At 36.5% G+C, this 27,093-nt stretch overlaps 1 protein-coding gene across 4 annotated transcripts in view; it reads left to right on the top strand.

Moving 5' to 3' along the window:
* Window positions 1–27,093, top strand: part of MEIS1 (Meis homeobox 1) — a 176,928-nt gene that overhangs the window by 144,062 nt on the left and 5,773 nt on the right. For all 4 annotated transcript variants that reach the window (XM_063316613.1, XM_063316604.1, XM_063316630.1 and 1 more), the window contains exon 10: window positions 25,667–25,725. In XM_063316613.1, the coding sequence (XP_063172683.1) occupies window positions 25,667–25,725 (59 nt within the window). The remainder of the gene's footprint in view (window positions 1–25,666; window positions 25,726–27,093) is intronic.

Below are 27,093 nucleotides of genomic sequence, written 5' to 3'. Positions count from 1 at the left end.
CTACTGAGCGACTGGATATTTTAAGCTGAAATTCTAAAACTCACAGTATTGAACATATATTAAGGAATCTCTTGATCAAGTATTAGGGCACTTCTCTTTCTACAGCAGTGTTCCTCAACCTTGGCAACTTTAAGATGTGTGGACTTCAACATGCTGGCTGGGGAATTCTGGGAGTTGAAGTCCACACGTCTTAAAGTTGCCAAGGTTGAGAAACACTGCTCTATAGTAACATCCTGTTTCCCAAGGCAGGGGTTAGACAAGAGCCAGCCCTATCATTAGGCAGATAGAGTAACTAGGTGGTTGCTTTGCATATCCAATGCTGGGAAATTAAAAGCCCAGAAGGTATTGGAGGTAGACAAAGCTGTACATGTACTGGACTGCCTGTCCTGTATCCTCTGAACGATTCTACCACATGCAAATGCAACAGAAGCAGCCGGTATTGAATTAAAATTCAGCTGCCAGGCTGGATGACTACTCTGTAAGGAATTTTGGTGAGGGTGAGAGCATTTTACCTTTTGCCTCAGGCAGCAAAATGTCTTGAAGTGGTCCTAGATTAGCCTCTACTTCTCAGTCCCAAATACTTGAAAGAGAAATAGAGATCAGCTTTACTATCAGCACCTAAACATCTTAAGCCTGTGCTCTCGGGCTTCAGATGCTGTGCTAAAACAAGTCAGTACAGATGCTGTATTTCATGAACAACCATATGCACTTTTATGCCTGTGCCTATAGCTGTACATTGTTCAAGGTACGAATTTTTTTTCTGACATCAACCAATTAAGGTGGCCTTAAGCAAGCCATTCTCTCTCAATGTTAGCCTTCCAAATGCAATTTGGCAGGATCATATAGATTTACCTTAGAGGTTGGATTACATTACATTGTACATTATGTCCTCTGTTAAATTAATTTAAAATATTTTATAGCACCTTATGAAACAGCTGGCAAGATAAAATTTGAAGTAATAAAATAGAAAGTAGTTAACTAAAATGAAGTTTACAACTTCTACAAATTTTTAAAGCACTATGCAAATTAGGGCTGTATAAAGCATCCAAAAGATGTGCTCGCAAAACATGTTAGCACAAGCGAAGCACTTTCTGTGCATGCACATGCAGACAGTCTAAACCAGTGTTTGAACAAAATGTGTGAGCTTTCCACCTCTTTCAAATACTTTACACAGCTCTGATGCAAATTCTAAGTACTCAGCTTATAATGGTGCCAGTTATATATTCTACATTTGGTGAGAGAAGAACTCAGCTCAGGATGTTGACTGGCCCAAGGCAGCTATCCCAAATTAGTAGCAGCACCTACTGGCAGTCATAGGTTTGCCTTGAACCATATTTATGGATTGTTCTCCAGGTGTCTTTCCATTGAACTATGATGGGCCTGTTTTGCTTGCTATTTGGAAAATAATTCCAAGTGGTTAACATAATTTAGTTCAAGGAAAATAATTATGGGTTAGACTGTAGAGTTCTATACAATTATTCTTTTTTTCTGTAGGAGAAATCTAATCTATAGATTACTTTTCCTTTGTTTAGCTGACACATATATCATTCAACTGTGATTCTCTGGAATTTTTTTCTTTGTTTTTAGGTCTTTCAAAACTTGTTAACACACATGAACATTTTTGTACTGATGAGTTAGTGAAAATTGCAGAGATTAAATGAAAGTCTGAATGGCAGCTAGGGTGTGGATCAGTTGTGAATGATTGCAGGACAGCATGTGTGAATACATGAAATGTACATGAAAAACAAAAGCTTGTGACTTGAGAGCATGGTATTTGAATAAAAATATATTGGATTTTATAGTTTTCTGAAAGAGGGAAGACTTTTCAGAATGCTTTCTGAAAATACTTCAAAGAATTTATTTTGACACATTTCAAATATAAAGTAACAATTATTTGTGTATTTTGATTTTCTTTTCTTTTTTTTTATGGACATGCAAGATCACACTGTTTTTCTTCAAGATTGCTAAATACCATTCAAAATGCCTCAATTATTTTAAAACAGCAAAACACTAGAATATTATAAGATTATAGCAAGAGATAGATTTGCAATTTTCCACTGAAAATGTCTGATGTGAAAAAAAACTGCTTCTAAGCACTGAATCTGAACATAATAATTCAAAAACAGTAAAAGTTTGTAAAGCAATTGTTCAGATTTGGAAGCATAAGAGTTTGTCTCTATAATCTACCTCTGAAGCATGTAGTACTAATTGGGAGAGAAAGGAAAAGAATATGAAATATTGTCATGAAAAGACCCAGCAGGAATAGCTTAAACGCTTTTTATAATTCCCCCCTATATTCTTTGGTTTTAGCATTAAGCTTCCAAAATCTTAACTAAGATTTATAGATTTATAAATCTATAAATGCCATTCTGATGCTCATGGGTGTCAACATGGCTTTGGACACTTCCCAGGCTCCAGGACTTCTCTGTTTTGCTTTACTTATTGTTATTGTTATTGTTACATTGATTCATTTAACCTTTTAAAAAATAAGAAGCAGGAATGTTGAAAAACAAAATGCCAGCTACAAGGGTAGTCTTTCTTTCCAAAAATGATTCTGGATCCTGCAAACTCCTCAAATACATCTTTATAAAAATTCGACTCAAAAAAAGGAGGCAAAAGTAAGCTAAGGTAGTAGAAGCATCTGAAGGAGATTGCAGGAAATGATGGAGAGAATCCTCCCCAGTTTGCTTTCTTGTGAATGGATATTTTGTGATTAAATACTCTCGTTAAGGCAACCATTTTGTGAGAGTTCTAATGATATCTTCTCAAAATTCTGTATGTGCTCACTGATCTAGAAGAAGGTTGGCGACCCCTGCCTTAAAGCAGTGTCCTTTTGAGAACTAGTGGGATAACTATTGTTGAGCACTGTTATCCAAATACAGTAGATGAAAACATTTGCATGGTGATTTGATACTAGTCAGATTTCTACCACTTATTTTTTTTTTGGCTGGGCTGACCTGTAGATTGTTGGCCAATTCTTTTCATGCTCCTCCCTCCCTCCCTCCCTAGGTTACAGAAGAGAAATTATTCTATGTCCCATGATTTCTAATGTGAAGGAAGGGAAGAAATAGAGAGGGACAGCTTAATCTTAATCTGCTAATGAACTGGGTGACATCTGCATGTAGACCCACAATAAAATATATTCCAAAGCGTGGATAACCTCAAAAAGGTGGGAAAGATCATGGATGATCCTTTTCTGTATGCAAAGATATTATATTTTCTTGCAATTTTCAAAAAATGTATAGTTACTCTGCCCAAGGGTATAGAAAATGAAAAGTGGCAAGCCATCAAACACTACTTTCTTGCATGTTCTACAAAGGTTTTGTGACATGCTCTAAAATAGGGTTAATAGTCTCAGGCACTCATCAGGTTTAATGTTCTAGACAAGTTTTATGAAGAGTAATTGGTTTGCTCAGGTGTGAAGGAGAATGGGGTACATATGAGATGATGGAGGGTCTTATCCCCACCTGTGCTACCACTGCTTTCCATCCAAAGATTTATTTATTAAGAATAATACCATATCTTCTGTTGCTCAGTCCATCTACCTCAGCTTCATTGTTCATAACAGGATGAACAATTATCTTGACAGCATTTCCATTATCTTACATTACATGCAGGAGCATAGAAAAAAGACCTGGCACTGTAGGTCTAAATAATGGTTCTTTCCCATATGGTGAAAACCTTGGTGATTAAGTGATCCAGAAAGAGTGATATGGGGGGAGATGGGCAGTAATAGAAATTTGAATAATTAATAAATAAATAAATAAATACTTGGATGAAAAACTTGTTTAAGGCAACAGTTGATCAAGTTCTCAACAGTTGATAAAGCCAGACCCTTTCTTTCTGTTAAGAAAATGTTAAATAATTGCGGCTTGTACTTAAAGGAAGCAAATAGTTTATTATTACACATATAACACAAATTGCATTATATTTAAGTATTACAAGTATGTGTAATATTTCAAAATAAAATCCATACATTTTAGATTCAGTGAATTAGGCAAATACTTAGTGCATGACTACTGAATGTGTAGTATTCCAAGATACACATTCACACATTCCTATTTTCTATATTTAGGTAGCAATTTTATGCCCATTTTCTTTGAAGTAGCCCCTTTTAAATACAGTGGTATTTAGTCCAAGTAAAAATACATGGGCTTGTGCTTTTGAAAATGTATATATACACATCTATTTACAAGTGATAGATAGGTCTTCTCAATATGGGTCTTTAATTTATTTGGTTTTAATTTCTATCCAAGGCAGATTGTTCTCATTTTGGTTAGTTTCTCACAACTTTTTTTTTTTTGCTGTAAATTCTTACATTATTTGCTCATATGTTCTTTCATTCTTCATGAGATGCTTTCTGTTTAATGGCACAATGGTGTGGTCTCAGGGTCCAAGGAAGCAGCCTTGGGAAACTGGAAAGGAAACTTGTGTTCCTGTAGAAGAGAAGCCAAAGGCACTCCCAACTCTCTGGATTCTATTGCATTGCCTATGCCTGGTGACTGGGATCATTGGTAGGCTCACTGCAGTATCAATTTGAAAATAAAACTCTTGCTTATTTTAAAGTAGTTGAGAGGAGTCAGAGCAGCTTTCCCTCCTCCACAGCACAACAGCTGTGTACTGGGATTGTAACTGAAAATTTTGGAAGCTTTACTGCAAGCACAAAGTTGGGGGAAGCTTGCTCAGAGGTACAAAAACCCCTTGTTTCTTTAAGGGATAGTGGATAGTGGTGGATTTTACCTTATTGAGGGAAAAAAAGGCTGGGTAATTTGGGATTTTATTCACCATTCTTGAGTGTTCAGATGTGTGGCTGCAAATCATTTCCAAGCATTTCCAAATACTTTTATGAGCAATCAGAGTTAACAATAAATGCAAGTACTTGGCTGTAAATTTTAAACCTTCCTAAATTATCCAATGTAAATGATCTAAAATCAATCAGGGATCATCATGTTTCAAGGGGGAGTCTGCCTTTTATCCCATGCTCAGGCATGATTTAATAATGTCTTTAGTGGAGTTGTTTAAAGATTTAGCTATAGGTTGTTCTCCCAAGATAGTAAAAAGACAAGAAAGGCAAGGGAAAGCAACAAAAGCAAAAACAAAAAAAAGCAGATAGAGAAAATAATAATGATAGCATAAAAGGCAGGGTAGCATCATGTTATGTTTGTTTTGTCATACAAAATCAAAATGAAAAAGCCACATGCATGGAAAGGGTTTATTTACATCCTGGTCTTCTAGTGTTTATGCATTTCTCCAGTATAAGTGTAACTAGTTCTGTTTACAATGTATGTATGTATGTATGTATGTATGTATGTATGTATTTATTTATTTTCTATCCTGCCTTTATTATTTTTATAAATAACTCAAGGCGGCAAACATACCTAATCCTCCTTCCTCCTCCTGTTTTCCCCACAACAACAGCAACCCTGTGAGGTGAGCTGGGCTGAGAGAGAGGGCCTGGCCCAAGGTCACCCAGCCGGCTTTTGTGCCTGAGGCGGGACTAGAACTCTCGGTCTCCTGGTTTCTACCCTGTTGAGTTGAGTTGCTCTTTGAGAGTACATTATTATAACAATTTTTAAAATGACTATTGTGCAACTTGTGAAGCACTTTTTATCTTTTATTTGATACAGTGGGAAACTTAATGACATGCTTAAAATAAGTAAGACTTAGTTTATTTGGATTGTGCCCATTCAAACTGTGTCTGTTAAATCAGTCCTGTGAATGCTGATTATACAGCAGCTGGAAATATGTATCCCATGGCTGTGTTTTCAGTGAGTCTTAGTTAATTAGTTTATGCTTTTCAACATTCCATGTTTAACTATTGTGGTTTGTGTCTTTATTCTTTTTTTATACCTGTGCCTATTTCCTTGTGCTTAACTATAGTGAACTGATCAGCAGATCTTAATATTTATTTATTCATGTATTTACCCACACACTCCTGGTAAGGCCAACCTGTGAAGTTTATAATTGTTATAAAATAAAACCTTTTATTTTATAATTTATAGTTTATAATTTAACAAAATAAAACCTTTTGTTAAAACCAACCAATCAATGCAGTATGTAACTACATAACAATAAAACCTTATAGAGGTGGACCTCATTTTGTTATCTATTTATCGTTACCCACTGTGATCAAACACCTCTCAGTCATGTGCAGTTTCACCTGTGGCTGACAAATATAGGTCAACATTCATTATCCATGATAAATGTTTGCATATCCATAGCATCTGGCAAACAGATCTGATCCATCCACCATTTTGCACATGTGCAGGACAGGACATCTGGACGCTGCCCCCAACAATTTCCCAATGATTTTCAGTCTTCTGACCTGATTGTGCCATCCTCTTTCTGCACATGAAAATGAGTGAATGCACACTGGAAAGCCCTGCTGAGGCAAAGCGTTGCCCTTGAGGAAGAAGAGAAGGCTCTCTGAGATCCTGCAGCTAAGGAGTGCCTTGGCAGACGAAGTATTTCAACCTGACCCCCTGGCGGAGTGCAGCATTAAGTTCAAAAGTTAGCTGGAATCTATTTTGTAACCCTATAAGGACATCTACCAGGTTCTGTTAAGCCAGACTAGGCAAAACACTATAATTGGCTCCTTTGCAAATGTAGCTATACTCATACCAGTTGCAAAATCCAGAAAAGGAACACACACACTTCCCATTACTTGGAAGAGGAATGTTCCACTGCTTTCTTAGTTTGACAATGTATGTTTTATTCTTTAAACAGTATTCCTACTTACTGTACAGGAAAAAGAAATGCCAGCTTTTAAAGTAGATTTTTGCATTTAAAAAGTGGTCAGAAAATAAAAGACTGTAGCAGAGGAAAGGGAATTGTTATAGCATTAGGGCCACCATGGAGAAGCCTTTAGCCCTGATTCCAGCCTGCATAATACTCATGGAATACCCAGCTGATAATATAGTATGGAAGCTTAAAGCTAAGCAGAGTCATCTAGAGTTGGGAGCCCTCTAAAATTAATAAAATAAAATAAACTCTAAAAGACATCATTAAAATCAATCAAAATTGTTTTGGATGTATAATAATGGCGCTCCTTGATAACCATATTAAATTATTATTAGAAAAGCTAAATGCATACCTTGCAAGAAGAAGCCTTAATCTGAAAGACATCTGTACTGTGATATATATTTTGTCTGGAACTATTTTTCCTATGACTAATTTCTTGCTAAAGAAAGGTTCATATACCAGCCTTAACCGACCTATATCCTTCAGATATGCTGCAGTTCTAGCTTCTATAACTCCCTGCTTGCTTGACCATGCTGGTTGGAAATTTCAGAGCTGAAATTCCAATGGTTCTGGAAGACACCATTGGCATTGGTCAGATATACCCTCCCACATAAACATATGCACTGGTTAGTAGATCTTGGGACAAACCACTGAAACCCATAATGGAACATGGCTTTTTTCCATGATTTATATGATACATAAATGATATATGATTTGTAAAACAGCAATAGTACTATGTTAGGAAATTGTCTAGGTGAAGGAGCTCTAAATAGTGCAGCTTTTGTTTAATTTTTTTTTTAATCCCAAGATCCAGAGCAGCTACCTGGCCATTTTCAGAGAAGTTCCAATGCATCTGAGGTGTCAGTCTGGGGAAGGCTGAGTTAGACAAGAGACATACTTATGGTAACATTCAATAAGGTAAAGGTAAAGGTTTCCCTTGACATTAAGTCCAGTCGTGTCCGACTCTAGGGGGCGGTGCTCATCTCCATTTCAAAGCCGAAGAGCCGGCGTTTGTCCGTAGACACTTCCGTGATCATGACTACACAGAACACCATTACCTGCCTGCCGAAGCGGTACCTATTAATCTACTCACATTTGCATGTTTTTGAACTGCTAGGTTGGCAGGAGCTGGGACTAGCAACGGGAGCTCACCCCGTCACTTGTCAATCTAGTTAATAATAGCTGGCAAAAAAGACCTTACATGAGAGATATCTTATTTACCAAGAAATAATTTGCTTAAGTCTAATATGCATGGCTGTGTATACATACCCATGAGGTAGTAAATGAGACATGCAGTGCAAATATGACAAAATAAACTGCAGACCACACAAGGCTTTTAAATATCATGAAGGTGTTTGGTTGAGGGTTGAGATATACTTTATTTTCAAAACTCAAAAGACCATTTTCAGTGATTTATCCCACGGATAATTATACGGCATATTCTACCTAGCTCAGAATTTAGTTCTTTGTTCTTTCTTGAATTCCTTAATGTTCTTATTTTCATATTTAATAATAAATTTGGATCAGTGGATGATAGCAGGAACAAACTTCCTGTGGTGTTAAATCTTTGCTATAAAGGGGAAATAATATAGTAACATGAGAATCCTGGCCATAAGCAGTAAGCAAGGTAATTAGATAGAAACATTTGTTACAGTCTTCTGTCAGAATACAAAATAAAAATACCATCAATAGGAAGCATGAATTAATAAAAATAATTTCTAAATATAAAATAATCAATACATGCTGACATCCAAACTCTTAACTCTAAAATTCACATAGCTAATTTAAATCTGTCCCCCAAGGAATATATGAATGCAATCAATCCTTGTAACTAAAACCCAAAACTTTTTGCAATTAAATATATAACTTTAGGGTGTCTGTCAGCTAATATTAAATAAAAATATCATCTGGGTGGCCTGTTGTTTGTTTGTTTGTTTGTTGTTTTTTTTAGTACCGGCTGAATTAGCCTTGGTAGGGAATTGGAATAAAATTCTTAACATCAAAAAATACATGCAATTAACTCAGTCTCTCCTGAGTCCCATGGGAATAATCTCCAGGGGTGCTGGGTAGCTGTAACACGATAACTGTCCTTTAGAAATGCCATGGGGAATCATTGGTACTTAGGGTGAGTACAAGTAAACTTCTGGCAATCAGTTGTTGGAGTCTGACAGGTGAAGAAATCTTTGAGTTAATGACTTCAGTCATTCTGATATTCTGTGTCCCAAATCTGTTGTGTTATAACATCATTAGCCTTTTCTAATGCTAACAGTAAGAGCTGCTTGGGCAAGAGGCAGCAGTAGAGCAGTTTGTTTATTTACTTATAGTTCTACCACCTTGAGCTGGACTGGAATTAATTTCAGTTTACAAACAAAATACAGCTTCCTTGAATAAAAAATGAAACACCATCTCTTTGATAAGCATATCTGCAGTACCCAGATACCCATGCCAATGGTAAGATTAGCAGAAATGTAAAGACTTCAGTTTGGAACCTCACCCATTGGGCTATATCCAGGATTATGTGAGCGAACTTCAACTTGCACAATGGGATTTCCTCTTGCATTTCTGAAGCATCTTCATATGTCGTACTCCCCACACCCTGCATCTGAGACCCTCCAGTGCAGATTTGGGCAATGGGGCTGGTGGCAGAGAAGGATTGAATGTAACTCATTTTTTCTCCCCATTAGCTTTCTATCTCATTTCTAACTCTTGTTACCTAGAATATGTTATATGCTCAAGGTAACATAACCATTGTATTACATTTTTTGCTTAAATATTCTATAGTTCTATACATGTTTCAAAAATAAATCTTTTCCCTTCCAATTGCTTTAGCTGAAATCCAAGATACATAATACATAAAAATACGTGGTGTTTTAATTGCTGCCTTCTGTTATAAACACAGTAGCTGATACACAAACAATCTCATCAATTTTATTTTTATGAAATGCAAAGTGAACCTTTGTAGAAGGATGTCAAGGTTTATCAAACACAGGCTGGGATTCTGGAATTTCTTTGGAAGCCCAGGATCTGGTCTATTTTTGAATAGATTTGGGTATCCTTTCTTTGGAGGCATTTTGGTAAATTCCATGTGTCATGATTAGACACTGAGAACTGCAATGCCAACAAACTGGGAACTGTTCTTCACTTATAGCATAAAAGAACCTGAACCTGCATAAAAGAAACTACACATTGCATTGTTAAAAAGTCAGCCTGATATTTAAACATGAGGCAAATATTGCTGGGTAAAACAGAGCTCTTTTCATGCAGTGGTAGATAGGAAAGAACTGCTTGTAAAGGTATGTTTTATACTTTTATGCACTTGGCCTTTTTTAAAAAAGAAAAGGGGGGACTGGAATATAATTTTCTTTAAGGAAAACAAAAGTAATACTAGCTTTCTGAATTAAAACTAGTATCACTTAACATTTAAATGAAATACAGTTTGCCTGAATGATATTTATTTATTACTGAATGAAACCTTTTAAAGTTTCATAAACTTAACAGGCTTAGGTTTAAGTTTATGGTTCAAGAAACTTAATTATGGTTTCCTTTGTTGACTGAATTAACAAATCACCAGCCAGAATTCTACTGGTCAGATGAGCTGTTATATAAATGATGTTTGCAACAGATGGACAAGCAGTAATCTGGAAATGTAACACTAGTAGATTTGAAGTACTTCAGATGTCTTAAATGATACACCATAGTTACAGTTTTCTTTGCCTCCAACTTTGTTACGTACAAGCTTAGTGCTAAGAGAATTGATGATGGAAGCAGACAAATGATTCCAAAGGATGGGTCTGGTTATTATACGCATGGGAGTGTAAGCCGTGTTTTCTACTTTACATATTGACATTTCAGAGATTTGCATGACACTGAATTGAACTGGGAAACAAAACTGGTTCCACTTTAGTTCTATTCTCATTTGTGGCATTCCGATTTGTGTCCATATGACATTTGTATGCTATTCTGAACATCATAATCTTTTGACATTGTGAAAGGATTTACTAAGCTTGAACCAGTTAATGCTGACCATTAAAATTAGGGCACTTAAAGGCCAGAGGAGACAGCAGTGGCAAATCAATTTGAAAATTAAAATAACTCTCTCTTGAAAGGTCATTTTTTAAAAAGATGATACAAAGCTGAATAAAACATAATAACATTCCAGTTTGCAGGAAATGGAGCCAGTTGATAAATGTGTTTATGGAACAAAAAAAGTTCATGTTTTTTATAAGTTTGTTTAATTAAGATTAAAGATGCAAAAATGTTGTTTGATAATTCCAGGCATTTTTCTTCTTGGTATCTTTGTATATAACTAATTTTGTTATCCTGTGATCCACTGTATTGCCATTATGATAGTTTTTTATAATCCTGCAGGCTTTTGAAGGAGTTGTGAAACCTTTTAGATTCTACTCCCTTATATGAAAATAGGGTATGGGTGAGTGGCATAGCAATATATGGTATCAAGGAGGGCAGATCACAGTGCACTGTGTACCAATTACTGATAGAACAACATCTGCCACTGGCATGGATTTGTTTCCTCAAAACCTGCTCCAAGCAGCTGGGAAACTTTTGAAGTGAGTTTCAGTAAATGGAGAGCAAAGAAAAAGCATGTCACATGTGCAGCAGCATATGTGGAACATAATATTGCATGTAACCCAATTAAATATTTCAAAGCTTAGGTTGCCTCTAACCTGGCCCAGTTCATTCTGATTACATCCCTTGAGTAGTTTTAGCAAACTTTTCTTAGAACCATGGATAAAACTGGCCACCCCTCATCTTTCTCTGTTATCAGCATGCTAAGACTGTTTTCCCAAATGAAGTACTGCACCCAGATCAAAAGCAGAAAACAGGAAAATCGGCATTTTTTCATTTGAATAAGCTACCAATTCCAAACCATGCTCCACAAAATGGATTTGTTAATGAGATATTAATAGGCTCTATAGCTTTCCATTAGTCTAATTTTCTAGGCAGAAGTTCTAGATCCCAGATATGCAAGTATCTGTGAGAAGCGTTCAGTATTGTCCAGCTCCTCAAGAGATTCTTCCATGCAAAGGGGGCTCGTTGCAAGGTCTTTCTTGCTAAGATTATTTCTCAGCTTCTTCACAGTGTTCTGATTTACACTTTTACAAAGTTCGGTATCCTAGAAGGTGTCCAGTCCAAGTTTATAAGAGCTATTTTAAAGTTCCAAGATGCATAAAAAATGTTGCCTTACAGTTAGAGACATGTTTGGTTTCTGTGGGTGCCAGACCCTGGCACTATCTCATTAATTTCTGGTTAAAATTATTATTTTTTCCCTGGCTCTACTGGTTCTCAGAGACCATTTTAAATCAACCTGGCTAACAAGGGCGAACAGAAAACTCCAGTCTTTGGGTCTCCCTTTGGAGAACCTCTCTGCCCATTAAGATTTGAAGAGTCACCTTCAGCAGCATATCCGGGATACTGATATCCAAACCAGTCTAAGCCCAACCCCACAGTTCATGGATTTTTCTTAAATGAGCACATGGCACCATTCTATCTCTCCTCCATTCTAAAACTGAAATTTCATCAGGCCTTCACCTTGGCCAGGTTGGACACACCACCCTCCATAGTTCTGTGGGTACATTATAAAAACATCCCTCTTAAGCAACATATATGTCCATGTGCAGAAAGCTCTGTGGAGTCACTAAGCCCCATGCTCATTTGATGCTCTCTGTACAGGGAATCTCGGATAACATACTTCTATCCCATCTTAAAGAAATAACCTGGTAGAGTGCATGATGGATGCTGATACTACACACACTTGATCTCAGCCAAAAGGCCAAGAAGCCAATATATAAGAAGGGCAAGAGAGATGACCCAGATAACTACGGCCCAATTAGTTTGTTAAGTCAGATCAACAAAATGTATACTAAACATCTCCAGGAGAAGCGAAATGATTGGCTTGAATCTGAAGACATTCTGATAGATGAACAGGCTGGATTTAGAGTAGGACGATCAACATTAGACCATGCTTTGGTGCTACAGCATTTAGTAGAAAAGTATATCCATAAATCCCTTTATGCAGCATTCATTGACTTTAGGTCAGCTTTTGATACAGTATCTAGAACTAAACTGGTATAAACTGAAAAATTCCACAATTGACTAACGTCTACTCCTGCTCATTAAAATACATGAGAATACAAGATTGAAAGTCAGGTGCAGCAACCAAGGACATGTCACAAAGGAAATACCTGTAAGGAGGGGAGTCAGATAGGGACGTGTATTGGCTCCAGTTTTATTCAACTATTATATAAACTCATTGGTCCCTCATTTAAATAACTCCACTTTTCATCCCCCTAAATTAGCCCAAAGACATGTCAATTTATTACTTTATGCCAATGATGCAGTAATTCTGTCATTAACTTCCATTGGCCTCAAAAGAGCCTTGAGATCACTTATGCATTGCTGTTCTGAGGAGGAATTAATAATAAATTACACCTAAACTAAGATACTTACTTTCTCCAAATGTCCAAAACAGAGAAACTGGAACTTAGGTGAGCAGCCCACTGATCAGGTTAGGATATTTAGATATTTTGGGATAGTTTGTCAAGCTACTGGAAGCAGAAATGCCCACCTGGACTATGTAACTTGCGATGCACAGAGATCTGCATCAGCTATCCAAACGTATTACTTTACCAGAGGAGCACAGTTTATCCCTGCTGCAATTAAGTTGTTTGCAGCTAAAGCCCGAGCACAACTGCTGTACGGGGGTCAATTGGGACCATATAACAACATGACTGCCTTAGAAAGAATCCAAACAAAATTTCTAAGAAATATCTTCCAGGTTACCTGCTGTGTTCCAAATGCTGTACTTCGACGGGAAGCAGGAGTCAGTAAATTTGAATCTAACCTCTGGATAAATCTCTCCACTTAGTGGTTAAAATTGCACCACAACCCCAGTGGACTGACCCATCTAATATCGGCAGATAATTTTAAATCATCCTGGGAAACAGCTATCCAAAAGAGACTGAACCTCTATGGTTTCTCCAGTGATGCCATCTTAGCCTTAGAGTCAAACCAAGCTAGATCACTACTAAGGCAAAGGTTCTTAGATATAGAAGGTCAAACAGAAATTGCTGCTTTTTCTTGTAATATATTTGTCAATAATCAAATCTTACTGTCCAAACCTGCTCCATATTTATATTACATATTCCCAAATTTAGGAGAGCCCTATCACTAACCTGATTGAATGCCCTTCCTACAGCTGTTTTGGAGAGGAAATATAAGAAAATCCCATAAGAAACCTGTCTTTGCCCCTGTGATATGCGTGCTGTAGAGACCACGGCCCATGTTCTCTTGTATTGTCAGTTTTACAGGGACATTTGCCACCAGCTGATTACCCCCCATTTGTTTAAATTCCCAGGGCACTCTGATAATTTTTACTTACGTTATCTGTTAAACAATGAAGATAAATGTATTCCTTTGAAAATAGCAAAATTCTGCTACATTATATGTAAGCTTTGCCTACAAATGGTTGTTATCAGTTACTGATACTAGGTGATAACTTTGTTTGTTTTATAGAATGTATTTTATTGGTCAGTGACCAAAATAAAGTTTCTATCTATCTATCTTCTGATAATGCCTCTTCAGGTTGCCCAATTTTGTGCCTTTATTTATTCTATTCATCTCACCTATGACTGAAGATTAGCATTAATCTTGGTGATTGCCACTAATACTTATATTATTTTTATTATTTTATTGTTATGTAATTTTATTGTATTTTATACCTGCAATAAAGGTTTGTTGTTGTTGATCTTCTAGCTAGCATTCAGAGAGATATACTGTAGATCCAACTTGTAACCATTATTTGAATCCTTGCAAGTAATTATCCAAATAATTTGAAAAATGAAACATTTAATACTTTCAGATTATGACCCTGCGTACTAACCCAAAGTACAATGAAGGTTTGGGACAGCCAAATATGATTCAGGAAGAAATAATCAGAGTTCATCAGGTTGTTTGCAAATAGAAGGCAGGTTTTAAAATATGCTTGCAAGAAGTAATGAAGGAGTTTTCTTCTGAAGTCCCATTGGCACATTCTTCTGTGCATTCTGATTAGTAAAAGTGTAGTTTCCCATCTTCTCCTCCATTAGGAGAAAGAACCCTTTCTCTTATATCAAAGCAGCAAGAGAGACAAAAAGCTGATGACAAAAAGCCATCCTGTGTTTTCAGTTACTTATACAGTATCTCTGAGATTTAAGGTATTCATATTTCGTAAACAAGAGGGCTTACGCAACTGTATAATAAAGGTAACTTACATAGGTCTACATGGTGTTGTAGTAAACTATATTGTATGGTTGCTTAGAATAGATTTGGTCCACATCTGCAAGTACAGTAATAACCAGGGTGTTTATGTAATATAAATAAGAGGCTTAAGTATGGATCAAGATAGATTAACCTTAGGCATACCATTTACGTTTGAACTTAGTTTCTTATCTGCAAAGGGGGCTTCCATACTATGCACTCTAATTGGTTGAACAGTGTAGAACTTTCACATCAATCCTGGAATATTCACAGAATGCCATATTAACTGTGGGATAAACATGTGTTAATATTAAAGTTTTTTCATGTTTAATCTTAAAATTTAATTTCTGGATATCAGTTGAGCAGCAGTTGGATTTAAACATGTCCTGGAGATTCAAATGAGAAGTGTAAAGATTGTAACAAAAAAGTGTGATTCAGGTCCATTCTTCCCTAATGTTACTCTAGATTCTTAGGCCATTCTTAGGCCCTTTTTATCTGAGGGGAGCCTAGCAACAGTCTTGGAAGTATGAGTTACTTTGGAGTTATGTTTCTTTTTGTTGCATTTCCAGTTTTACGGATTTTGTGGTTTTGATGTTATCAACTGATTTACAAATTTGAAAAATAATAATGAATAATAAAGTATCTTCAAGCATCTAAAAGATACTGGCATCACTATCCAGAATAAGATGTGTATCATCTTTGTGTGATATCCCTATGTACAAATAAGGACTATTGAGCCCATTGTCTCAAACTGCATCCAAACAGGAATGATCATAAAGACTAAATAGAAAAAGTCTGGAAACATTTTTTTAAAGAAACCCACTTTTAATATAAAAGAGGATGATGGCTTTGGAGCCCTGTTATAATTACTTATTTTTATTTTTCTCTACCCCTATTTTTCCCAAAAAAGATTACAAAAGATCAGTACATAAAACATCATTCCAAAATAATTCATACAATAAAACCAAGAAATTATTTATTTATCAAATTTGTCACCGCCCATCTCCTCCCACCAGAGGGACTCTGGGCGGTTTACAACAAAATAATCAGTAAAACAATAAATATACAATACACCTACAATATATAAAAATACACGATATAAAATACAATCACAAATAAATATAGATAAAATAAAGTCCAGATGGCTATGATTTAACTCAGTCCTTGTGTGAGACGAGCACTCGAGGGCACTAGCCATCCCCAGGCATGACCATTCCCCTCCCCACCGCAAGCCAGGTGGCAGAGCCAGGTCTTCAGACTCCTCCGGAAGGCCAGGAGCAATTTGAAGAATTCAAAAAAATTCAAGAAGATTTGAAGAAGGATTTTGAAGAATCCTTCAAAACCATAAATATAAACATTAAGGCAATTTTCATTTATTAAAGAAGAAAAGCAGTAGAAAGGAAAACTAAAAGGCAGTTTGGTCCTGGAATAATTCTTACCTACAGATGTCTAAGTGACCAAAATATACTTTTTTCTCCCTTCATTTTTATTATTTTTTGGGTGAAATGCAGAACAAAAAGAAAAACATAATTGCCATAATTATATAGTTGAAATTTAATCCTGACAAAGCATTTTAAAAGAAGATACTAATTATATACATATACAGTACATAAGTGATATTAAGGAGAAATGCAAATATTTTAAACATCCATCTTCAGGTTGTTGTTTTTTTTAATCCATTCAGTTGTGTCTCATTCTCGGAGACTGCCTGGACAAGACCGTGCAGTTTTCTTGGCAAGGTTTTTCAGAAGTGGTTTACCCTTGCCTCCTTCCCAGGGCTGAGAGAGCGTGACTGGCCCAAGGTCACCCAGCTGGCTTTGTGCCTCAGGTGGGACTAGAACTCCCAGTCTCCCGGTCTCTAGCCTGGTGCCTTAACCACTACACCAAACTGGCTCTCTAATATTATCCATATCAATATTCAGTACTTTTGTCTAAAACTACATTAGTATAAATGAGAGTAATCTGCTAGGAAAACATCATTAATACAGTCAATAAATAACCAAACTTGATAAAATTTATCTTTGGCAGAATTTTTCATAGTTCTTTATCACGTTAATATTTCAGTCTTTGCATACATTTATATATGACTCAATATGCATTAGGAAATATAAGCTCTAAACCATCAGCTGGTTTCATTATGAAACATTTTTAGGTGATTTTTTCCCCCTAAATTCTTCAAAACCTTTTGACAAAGAGCAGAGAGTAATCAAGCACTGACAGTGAAGTGAACCACTTAGATTATACCTTCCCTAACATGTAGACAGTTCATATATATGTAATGTAATTTTAGTAGGTAATGCCATGAATTACTTCCATGGTCAATTCTGGATAACTTGCTGAAATAGATTTAAAGAGAATTCTATGCTCCAAAGAATTCCTTCGAGATTCATCAAGTTTAGAACTCAAACTGTCATCTCATTGTTTTTCAAGGTTTTCAGAAAAACCTGTTGTTCTTAATATAAGTGTTTCCCATAAACTCTTCAGCTGCTATGTAAAAGAAGATAAGGGGGGGGGCAGGGCTTAACTTTCCTTGATGAACTCTTAACTTTTGCCCATTTAGCAGAGAAATGTGCAGAGAAACCTTTCTACTCTGGGATGTTGGGAGCAGCGTTTATATGTGTATCTCTACACATTTTTAGCTTATCTGTGTTCAGTTGATTACTTGGACAGGACTAAGAAAGTCACAGAACGATCCCGGTTAAGCATTCCCAAGGATAACATTATACCAGGGTTAATACATTCACATTAATTCTGTATAGCACCTCTAGCCTCTACCATTTTTTAATATAGAGCTTTAGATTGTTGAAAGCCATTTCAGTCCTTTCAGTTACAGCAGCATTAGAAATAGAGCCTAAGAAGTTATTTTGACAACTGTATTTAGTTTTGTCTGAAGAATGTGGAACATCATTTATTGGAACATTTTCCTTCAGAGATTATCCCATGTCCCAGTTACCCACTTAGGATATTTTTATCCCTGTTTCTGTTAACTCTGGTGATTTTTTTTAAAAAATCATTATACTTATTTCACTGACACAGATTTTGGAGGCAACTAACCAATATATTGTTCAGCTCTACAGAGAAAATAAGACGACTTTCTAATGCTGTTGTTATTGTAATTCTATGTGAGGATTAAGCCTTTGCTCATCTGTGTAGTAAGAGTGGCAACCAACAATAATTACTATTGACAAATGTATCTGCACGAGTGTCTCTATTTTCCCTATAGCCTGATGCAAATAATGGTGCCCTTCACCCTTCTGCACAATTCTCCAGAGTGTGAGCTATGCATTTGGGGGAACTATGGCATAGGAAAGTTTTCTGAAATGTTCAAAAGGAAATCAAGGCACACACTGACAAAAGGTGTCTATTTCACACCTGACTCGTAAAGTCAGGATTCTCCAGGCACACCTATTGGGTATACATATCTGATTTTATCTCCTTTCCTTCTATCTCTGTACTTGATATGCTTGGTACATTATCAAGCTGTTCCTATGAGAGAATATAAACAATGTTCTCCAGCATTAAGGCAACTTTTTCTGAATACACAACAGGGGTGCATTTATAGGGTCACACAGTAATACTTTAAAGTCAAAAGCTATTTTTGAACACTGAACAGCAAGGCAATATTCTGCTTTAATTAGTTCCTTACATCAAATTGTCAAATGATTCAGTAGTTTTTCATTACAAGCTCTGTATTTTGCATTATTTGTAGTTTGTACTTAACTTTTAACACAACCTTTACCAACCCATTGTACATACCGATTTGACAGATATTCCAAAATTGCTCCAAGAGATGGGATAGGGAGCAGTGAAGTAGTTTCACTGATAAAGCTGATTGATGGACTTGCTGTGATTTGAGTAAATTCCTGTATTACATTTCTTGAATGGATTGTAAGCAAAGAATGGAGTTTTTTCTTGCCTTGCTTCCCGTTGTTTTTAATGATGTACTGCATTGCAAGTACTGAGCCACATTTATTTCCAAGGAATAGAAACCAAGAAAAATTGCCAAGCATGACTTCATAAGGTTTAACTTTACACTGAGTCAACTTTCTTTGGAATAGATTAAGAACCTAATTTTACAAATAAGAGATGAATTGAAAGCATAGATGGCTAATGAATGGAAGTTGCAGATTACAATCAGCTCAGTAGTGGAACTGAAGATTAAAAAAACTTTTAATGGTTGTTCTTAGAATTCTTTTAACATTAGGTTCTCATTTTAGGATGTTGTGATTATATCTAGCAAGATACTAACCATACTGAATAGAGATAACTATAGTGATCTAGTTTTTCTTATTGGATAGTATGCAGAATTAAAAAGTAAACATCTGTTCATTGCCTCTGCAAAATAAGTAATACTTTATAAAGAAGATTATTTTAAAATATTAAATCTAAACATTATTATTATTATTATTATTATTATTTTATTATAACAATTTTGCTTGACATAAGTGAATTAGTACACCAGAATTAATACACTTTTTAAAAATTGCTGAATTTCATCTTTGAAGGCAATAACAATTAAAAGTACAAAAATAAAGGATTTCTTTTGTTTTGTTTTGAGGTTGTAAATATAAAAATAATTATACTTAATGTAGCTAATTATAAGGATGCTGTCTGATAGAATTTATTTGATTAGTTGGTATTTTCCAGTCCGTATAAATGCTTACGTTGATTTAAAAAGCTGGGAGGGTAACTTAGGATCTTTTAAAAATGTGTTTTTGGTAACAGCCATGGTGGTTCTTAAAACTACAGCTATATGTGCTACAAATGGTTTACAAGTGACTGTGAGGGGAATGCATTTAGCCATTTTTGTAGGATCACATGTGCAAAGCCTAAATTCAGACCCTTTTCTGTTTTCACTATGGAATTTCTAACAACTTATGACTTAAATTCCAGAAAGTAGCATATGTTGTGAAAATATAGTTGAAACGGATGGGGAAAATATGCTTTTTAAAAGCCAAAGAGAGAAGGAGAGATTATAACTCAAACCTCCTAAAGATTATTAAACAAAGGTGACTGACCACAAGGGAGGTACTTGTTTTATATAGCCAGCAGAAGTATGAATGACTGTCATTTTTTATTTGAACCAGCAGTGCAGATAGATGCAGAATACAAAAGTAAAGGAAAGATGAAGACTGTATTAATATAGGAAAAGAGCAAATATATATTAAACAGTCATCTTAGGTAAACCGAAATGGGTTCTTTTAGTTGCCTTGTGTGACCCTATGAAAATATTAACACTCTGGCTGCTAATACCTCAATCATATTCAGACCACAAAGAGAATGGTCGACTTCTTTGTTATCGCTAGATGTGCAGCCTCTCATTTAGAAGAAACAGAAGTGGTACGTGATAATGAAGCAGAAGATCAAAGTTCAAAATCAGGTTGCTGCATCACTGGGTCTCAGTCTGAAAGTGATCATGTAACCCAGAGACGGGTTGTTGTTTTTTTACTGCAGAGGTACCCAAATTAGAATGAGGAAGTTTGACTTAGTAATAATGGAGGAGGGGAAGACTGAGTGAACAATATAAGGGTATGTTGTGGTACTCTGTAAGGGGAGTCTGGACTCAGTTTAACATCTCACTGGGGAAAGCAAGAATACCAACTATTATTTGTAGGGTAGGGGAAATTGTTACATTTTTCATTCCTGCTAATTCATGTTTGCAGCCCTGTTATTGTATAGTGGGGAACCCTAGATACAAAATTGTCATGTTTGGCAGACTGATACAAAATATAATCTTTTCTAAAACCATTATACCTTTAACTCACTGTTCAACCATTATAGGGTTTCGGGGCTGTTGGCTGGAGGAGAAAGTTCTACATGGCAACCATATTGTTCTCAAGGCCTCTGTGTACAGCTAAACATGGATATACATTTGTGATTATAATACATGATTGTGAACACGTACAGCTTTTACACTGTTTCAAAGAGAAGCCTTTTATATTTTTAAAAGTAGAAGAATTTGAATTCTAAATGAGTTTGAGGGTGCTGAAATAAGCCAACAGGCACTCCTATTACTTTGAGTGGGGGCAGGTATTATAATGGATTTGTTAAGGCTTGGGACCCTGAAATCAAAACGTGAACTTGGAGATTACAGTTTATTGGCAGGTTTGAAGGTAAAGCGAGACTTGAAGATACTGAAATTCAAATAATTGTTGAGCTTCCTGAGACAAATCTTTGAAGACTTAAAGCTTTTGTTTCTAGAGGAAAAGGTCTTTCCCCTTATCAAGGAAGTTTTGCTTAATTAAAGCTGTGAGGAATTATAAATATGGGTTTTCTAAAATATACACTTAAAACATTGTGAGAGGCTTTAATGAATATACACTTTAAATGTATAGGTGTTTGGAATTTGCTGCGATGCAGAGTAAAGGGTTCTGTTATAAAAGCAGAGAGGATGGAACAGAAGGTTAAAGGGTATTTGGGAAGCAAACAGCTGGACCAGCTTATTTAAACAGAATCAAGGATTGGGAGCTGACCTCCATTTGACTTCTAGGGGGAGGAGCAAGAATGTCATTTTATTACTTTGCCTAGAAGGAAAATGTTCTTTCTTCTGAAATCACCCTGAAGGCACCCAAACACATGGGCTGTTTTTCAGAATAGTTATTAAACACAAAATACATAGGGGAAAGCCAACTGTTAAGTCTTTGTGGAAAACATATTTAAAGAACCATGGGCCATGGCATGTATATTTTAGCTTGTATCTTGTCCAGGATCACAGAGAGGAACTGTTAAATTAAAGAAGGTATTAAAATGAAATTTCATCACTTGAAGGCTTCAAACCTGAAACTTCCCCCCCCACCCCCCACCCCGCACCAGCCCAGGGAACAACCCTGTTGCTGATGGCTTTAACATAAAATAAAATAGGTCTTCATAAAGAAGAGCTGAGCAGCATTTATTTTCAGCCTTCTAGATTTTCTTAAGCAAGCATTTTAGTCTGTGCAGGCTCAATAAATGCTTCTCATTAAGAGTGGATAAATATTCTTAATTTTGGATGAGTATTCAAAGCTTCTTATCTGTTTGTATTATTATTGTTGTTATTACTATTACCATTATTATTATTATTTCATGGAATAAGTGTTGCAATGTTGTATAAGCTTATAGTTCCCTCTGTATACTGCTCTACTACTGTCACTGAACACATTTGATAGGATCTTTTCTTCTTGAAAAGGTGGGCTTATAGAATGCCTCCAACAGAAGATTTCATGAGCATACTAAAACTTAAATCCATTTGTGATAAAAGGTTTCCCACTTGTATATTTTTATGAGAATTACTGTATACCAAATGGTTTCTATAGAGTATTGACTTGTAGATATTGTTGGTCTGGGGGTAAAATTACTTTCCGCCAACCCTCTTAAACCCATAAGCAGTGCCCCCATAAGACTGAGGCTCATAGGCATAGGCAACCTATCTCCAGCCAGAGACCTTGTTGATCTAGGATTGTTTAAATTCAGATTCCCAACTGCCATGAATGGGAAGGCTTTCCCAGCAGAGAAGACCCAGCTTGGCAAGGTATATCAAGTTAGTACCTGTTCTGATGTGGAAATCAGACCCCTAAGGCAGATGAGAACATCACCCACAGCATACCCATCCTTAATATAAATATGGGAGTCACCGGCATTGTACGTCACTCTTGTAGTGACATTATTGTTTGCTTTTGCACTCCCCCCTGTCCCCATGGCTGCTAGTCAGATACAGGTGGGTACTTTTTTAAGAAGAGTTCAGGGTCTTTTCTCTTACTGCATCCCTGATCCTGAGGAGCAGTTGAAGGATGTTTGCACAGGCCTATGGGGAAAAAATCCAAACTTGAAGTTGGTGAAATGGGAGAGGTTTGTTTAGATCCAGTAGCTAAACAGGACATGATAAGGTGTTGGTTATCACCTTTAAAGCCCTACATGACATGGGACCAGGTTACCTGGAGGACCGCCTCTTCCCCATCACATCAGCCCATCCCACCCAATTGTGCAGAGAGGGCATGTTGCAGACCCAGTCTATAAGAGAATTCCATTTGGCGGGGTCCAGGAGGCGGGCCTTCTCTGCAGTAGCTGCCGCCCTGTGGAACATGCTGCCCCCAGAGGTGAGACTGGTCCCATCACTCCTGCCCTTCCAGAGGAACCTGAAGACCTGGCTCTGCCACCTGGCTTGGGGCGGAGACAGAAGTAGTTCCGCATGGGGATGGCTGGTATCCTAGACCACTCCTCCCACATATGGACTGTATTCTCTTGCCACTGGAATTTTATTTATATTCTTATTTTTACTCTTATTTTTATATTTATTTACTAAGAGTAATGATGTATTTATGGATTGTATTTATATTGGCTGTTTTCTGTTTTAATTGACTATTTTATTGTAAACCGCCCAGAGTCCCCCAATGGGAGGAGATGGGCGGGGACAAATTTAATAAATAAATAAATAAGAATCAGTATCTAACATGTCTAAAGAGCATCAGTTGGAGAGTGCTGTATTAGAGATTTCTGTCTGAGAGCACAATAGGTGTGCAAGTGTGTCAGCTAGTGCACTCATTGAGGACCTCAGCTGACAAGCATAACTAAACATAACATAGATATCTCAGCATAGATACTTCCTAGCATCAGACCTGATGTTTCCTATGCATGGACATAAAAAATGCCTCATATGGGTAGGGGTAGCTATGGTGGAAAAATCAGCTAGTGTGATAGTGCTTCATGAAAAAATTACAACTTCTTTGTAATTTTCCTTGGAAAAAATGCATGAAAACCACTTTCTGGCTTCTGAACAGTTTTCTAATTAGGGTTAGTACATTATAGCTCATAGAGTGGAGAAATAGTTTTAATTGCTTATTTCATGTCTTTTCTAATGAGAGAAGAAATAGCCAAACCTTTTCCTCACAACTCTGATATTTGTGCTTAATACAAATTAGCCATCAAATGATTTGACATAAGAGTTTACATTTTAGCTTTTATCTAAAAATTAAGTGAGAGCTAGTGGAAGTTCACAGCACACTTGTATAGGTGCAACCTTTGTGACTGGGGTAATAGCATGAGCTATCATATTTGCAAATATTGCAGGAACAAATTAGGCAAATGGCATGAGGAAATGAGGATATATCATTAACAATAAATAAGGCTTAATTAAAAATTCATATTTGATTTTAGTGAAACAGTGAAGATAGGACAGTTTGGTACCGTAAAAGCAGCATTCTTCAAAGTGTTGTGATTGGGATTGGTCTTCAAGGTTCTAGCCAGTTCAGTATTGTGTGGAAGAGGAAGCTTAAAATTCAAGCCTCACTGTTGTTTTCCTCCCCCTTTAAAGCTAGATGGCAATGACTGGTTTGTGGATTGGGAATATCAAGCAGGAATGTTATTTAAAATCAGGTCACAGCAGTGGGGATAAAAGGCCTAAACAAAGTTCAGTGCCTTTAAGTAGACATGAAATAGCCAACAACAAAAGATGCAAGTTTGTGGGTTTTTTTATTTCCATTTTAACATTTTATTTTTCATTCTTGGAGAGAGTGTCATCTTTCAGCCATGAAACAAAGGACAATCTAAGATAGGTTTTAAGATACGATAGACTCCCCAGAATTCATTTCTGCTTTGTGAACATTCAGTGGTATTTGTATGAAAATGAAGAAAACAAGTATGAGATTCTAGTATCACTGATACTCATGAAGAACTACCCTTTAATTTGGACTTTTCGTTTACATTATTAGGACTGCAATAGTTATATGCATTTCTTTAAGTAAAGCCATTAAATTTAGAGGAAATTACTTCTAAGAATGTACTGTAAGTTCACTTAGCACTAATTAACTACTTTTACTTTGCATTACAATAATATCTTTTTTCATAATCGTTCCAGAATGAACGAAGGTTAGGGTTCATTAGAATATAAGTTCAAATGACACATTTTAACCATCTTTTATCTGAACCAGATCATTTGCTGCCTCCACCCCAGTCTAGTTCTGTGATACACTAATTACACTTTAATACATTGGTTGTTGTAAATGTTCAGACTTAGCAGTAGAAAACAAATTAGAAGTTCCATCATTGTATCACTATGATATATGCTCCCTTGCCTAAGGAGCAGAAAGAAAGGAAAAATTAAAGAATATAGAAGGAATGGATTACTCTCATGTCCCAAGCAGCGTGAGCTGCTGGTGATAAAACTCCAGACATGTTCTCATTTGATGGTGAGCAGCCATCACAGTTCATTATCTTAATAATAGCATTAAAATAAAGTTATGATTGGAAGAGGCAAGGAAGGTGTTGATAAAAATTGAGGGGAAGAAAAGGGAATTTACTAGAAAAATATCGCTAATTATGTTAAGGGTGAGAGGGAAAGGGAATGGATGCTTTTATGGATTGGCATCTTTTCCCCTCCCCGTTTCCCCCTCCCCCAGTCTGATCTGAATTGAAAAGAATTAAACTGATCTTTTTTCCTGAAAATTCTGTTAACCCCTCCCCGCTCCGAAAAGATGAAACAGAACTGTCCAACTGCGGCAAAGGGAGGCCAGTATAAACCAACTCACAATCCACACTTGCATTTTCAGAGGTCATCAGAGAGGTTACGAGTTTTGCAGCATCTGAATGTACACCAAAATTAACTCCCAGGGAACATATACCTACCATCTTCCAAGTGCTGAGTAAAAGCACATGGGGCTTTTTAAAAATAACAGTTCACTCTCCTTTCTTGTTCCAGGTTTATTAATGCTAGAAGGAGGATAGTTCAGCCCATGATAGACCAGTCCAACCGAGCAGGCAAGTCTCCAGTATTAACTATAGCCCTGTCTTGCTGGCAGGAAACATCCACAAGCCATTCACCAGGAGATCTCTTATTGGCAAATAATCTGGAATTAATGCTGAGAACGACTGACAGTTAAAACAAAGTCTGTCATGACTTAGTTCCAAGTTAGAGAATTTAGTACAATTGAGCATAATTTGGAGGTAAACCTACCCCGTCAGCGATAAACCACGTTGTCGCTTACTGAATCTGAATCCGCACATACGTTATTAGTTTTTTTAACTTCCCTTCCTAGCTCTTTCTGCTATTATGACCACTCCCTGGTGCACGGCTTGGCGTGGAATTGCTGTAAACTTTATTACCTGTCAAAAGGGCAAAAGGGTCACAGTCACTTGTGGGACTCAGTAAAGTTCAAAGACATTCAGTTAAGGTAGAGCTTTATGTGCTTTAATAACTAAAGGCCGCTTATCTAGCTTTTAACGTTCTGTTAAAATCTAGAATTCAGCTGTGATTTTTTTAAAAAAAAGTGGTTGAAGGTTTTTGCATCTGTATCTTCCTCTCATTAACCTTCATCTTGGGGTATCTTTATTTTGCTGTTTATGAACCTGATAGCCATTGGATAGCTTATATCCGGATTCAAAATAGCAAGACTTTAATTCTTACTGGATATCCTAAATTTGTTTCTTTGTTTGTTTGTTTGTTTTTCCATGCTGTCACCAAATACAAGAATGTATCTTCCAGGCATTATTTGCTTGGTGATTATTTTCAGTGAAGTAATACTGGCAAGACTAGCCAAGATTATCTACATTTAAAGAATACAAACATTGGTTTAGTACCTGTACATCTTCCTGGCCAATCTAAAATACTCATAAAATGTCAGTCGTGACTGAAGCAAAGCCTTAAGGGGAGCACATGGGGCTAGTGGTGGCATGCCATGGTCCTTGTGGTGTTCTGCATGCATTTCAAAGCCTGGTAATTTAAACTATAAACATCTACAATAGGGTGGGGTCACATTATTCACCCCAGAATTCTTCAGTATTTGTGGGCTTGATGAAAACATCCCTAAAATGTTTTCATGCACTTTGGGATTGGGATACATTTCTCATTCCATTTTCCAGGAAGCCTATTCTGATAGATGCAGGATGGCAGTGAAAAAAGGGGGTGCTGCTTCTTCAGCAATGCATGGTATTTCTCATGGAGAGAATAGCCCATAGAGAAAGCCATCACCATTCTCAATAAGGAAAACCACAGGCTGCTTATTGGAGCTCTGCTTCTGCTTAAAGCAGTGGTAATTTTTTTAACTACTAAAAAAAAAACCCCTCTAACAGCAGCTCTGGTATTTTTTTATCTGTTGTGCTAATATCCTTCCAAAACGTGAAGATGGC

The sequence above is a fragment of the Candoia aspera genome, chromosome 1 (assembly GCF_035149785.1).
Source record: "Candoia aspera isolate rCanAsp1 chromosome 1, rCanAsp1.hap2, whole genome shotgun sequence".
NCBI classification, from domain to species: domain Eukaryota; kingdom Metazoa; phylum Chordata; class Lepidosauria; order Squamata; family Boidae; genus Candoia; species Candoia aspera.
This window is presented reverse-complemented; position numbering and strand designations above follow the sequence as displayed.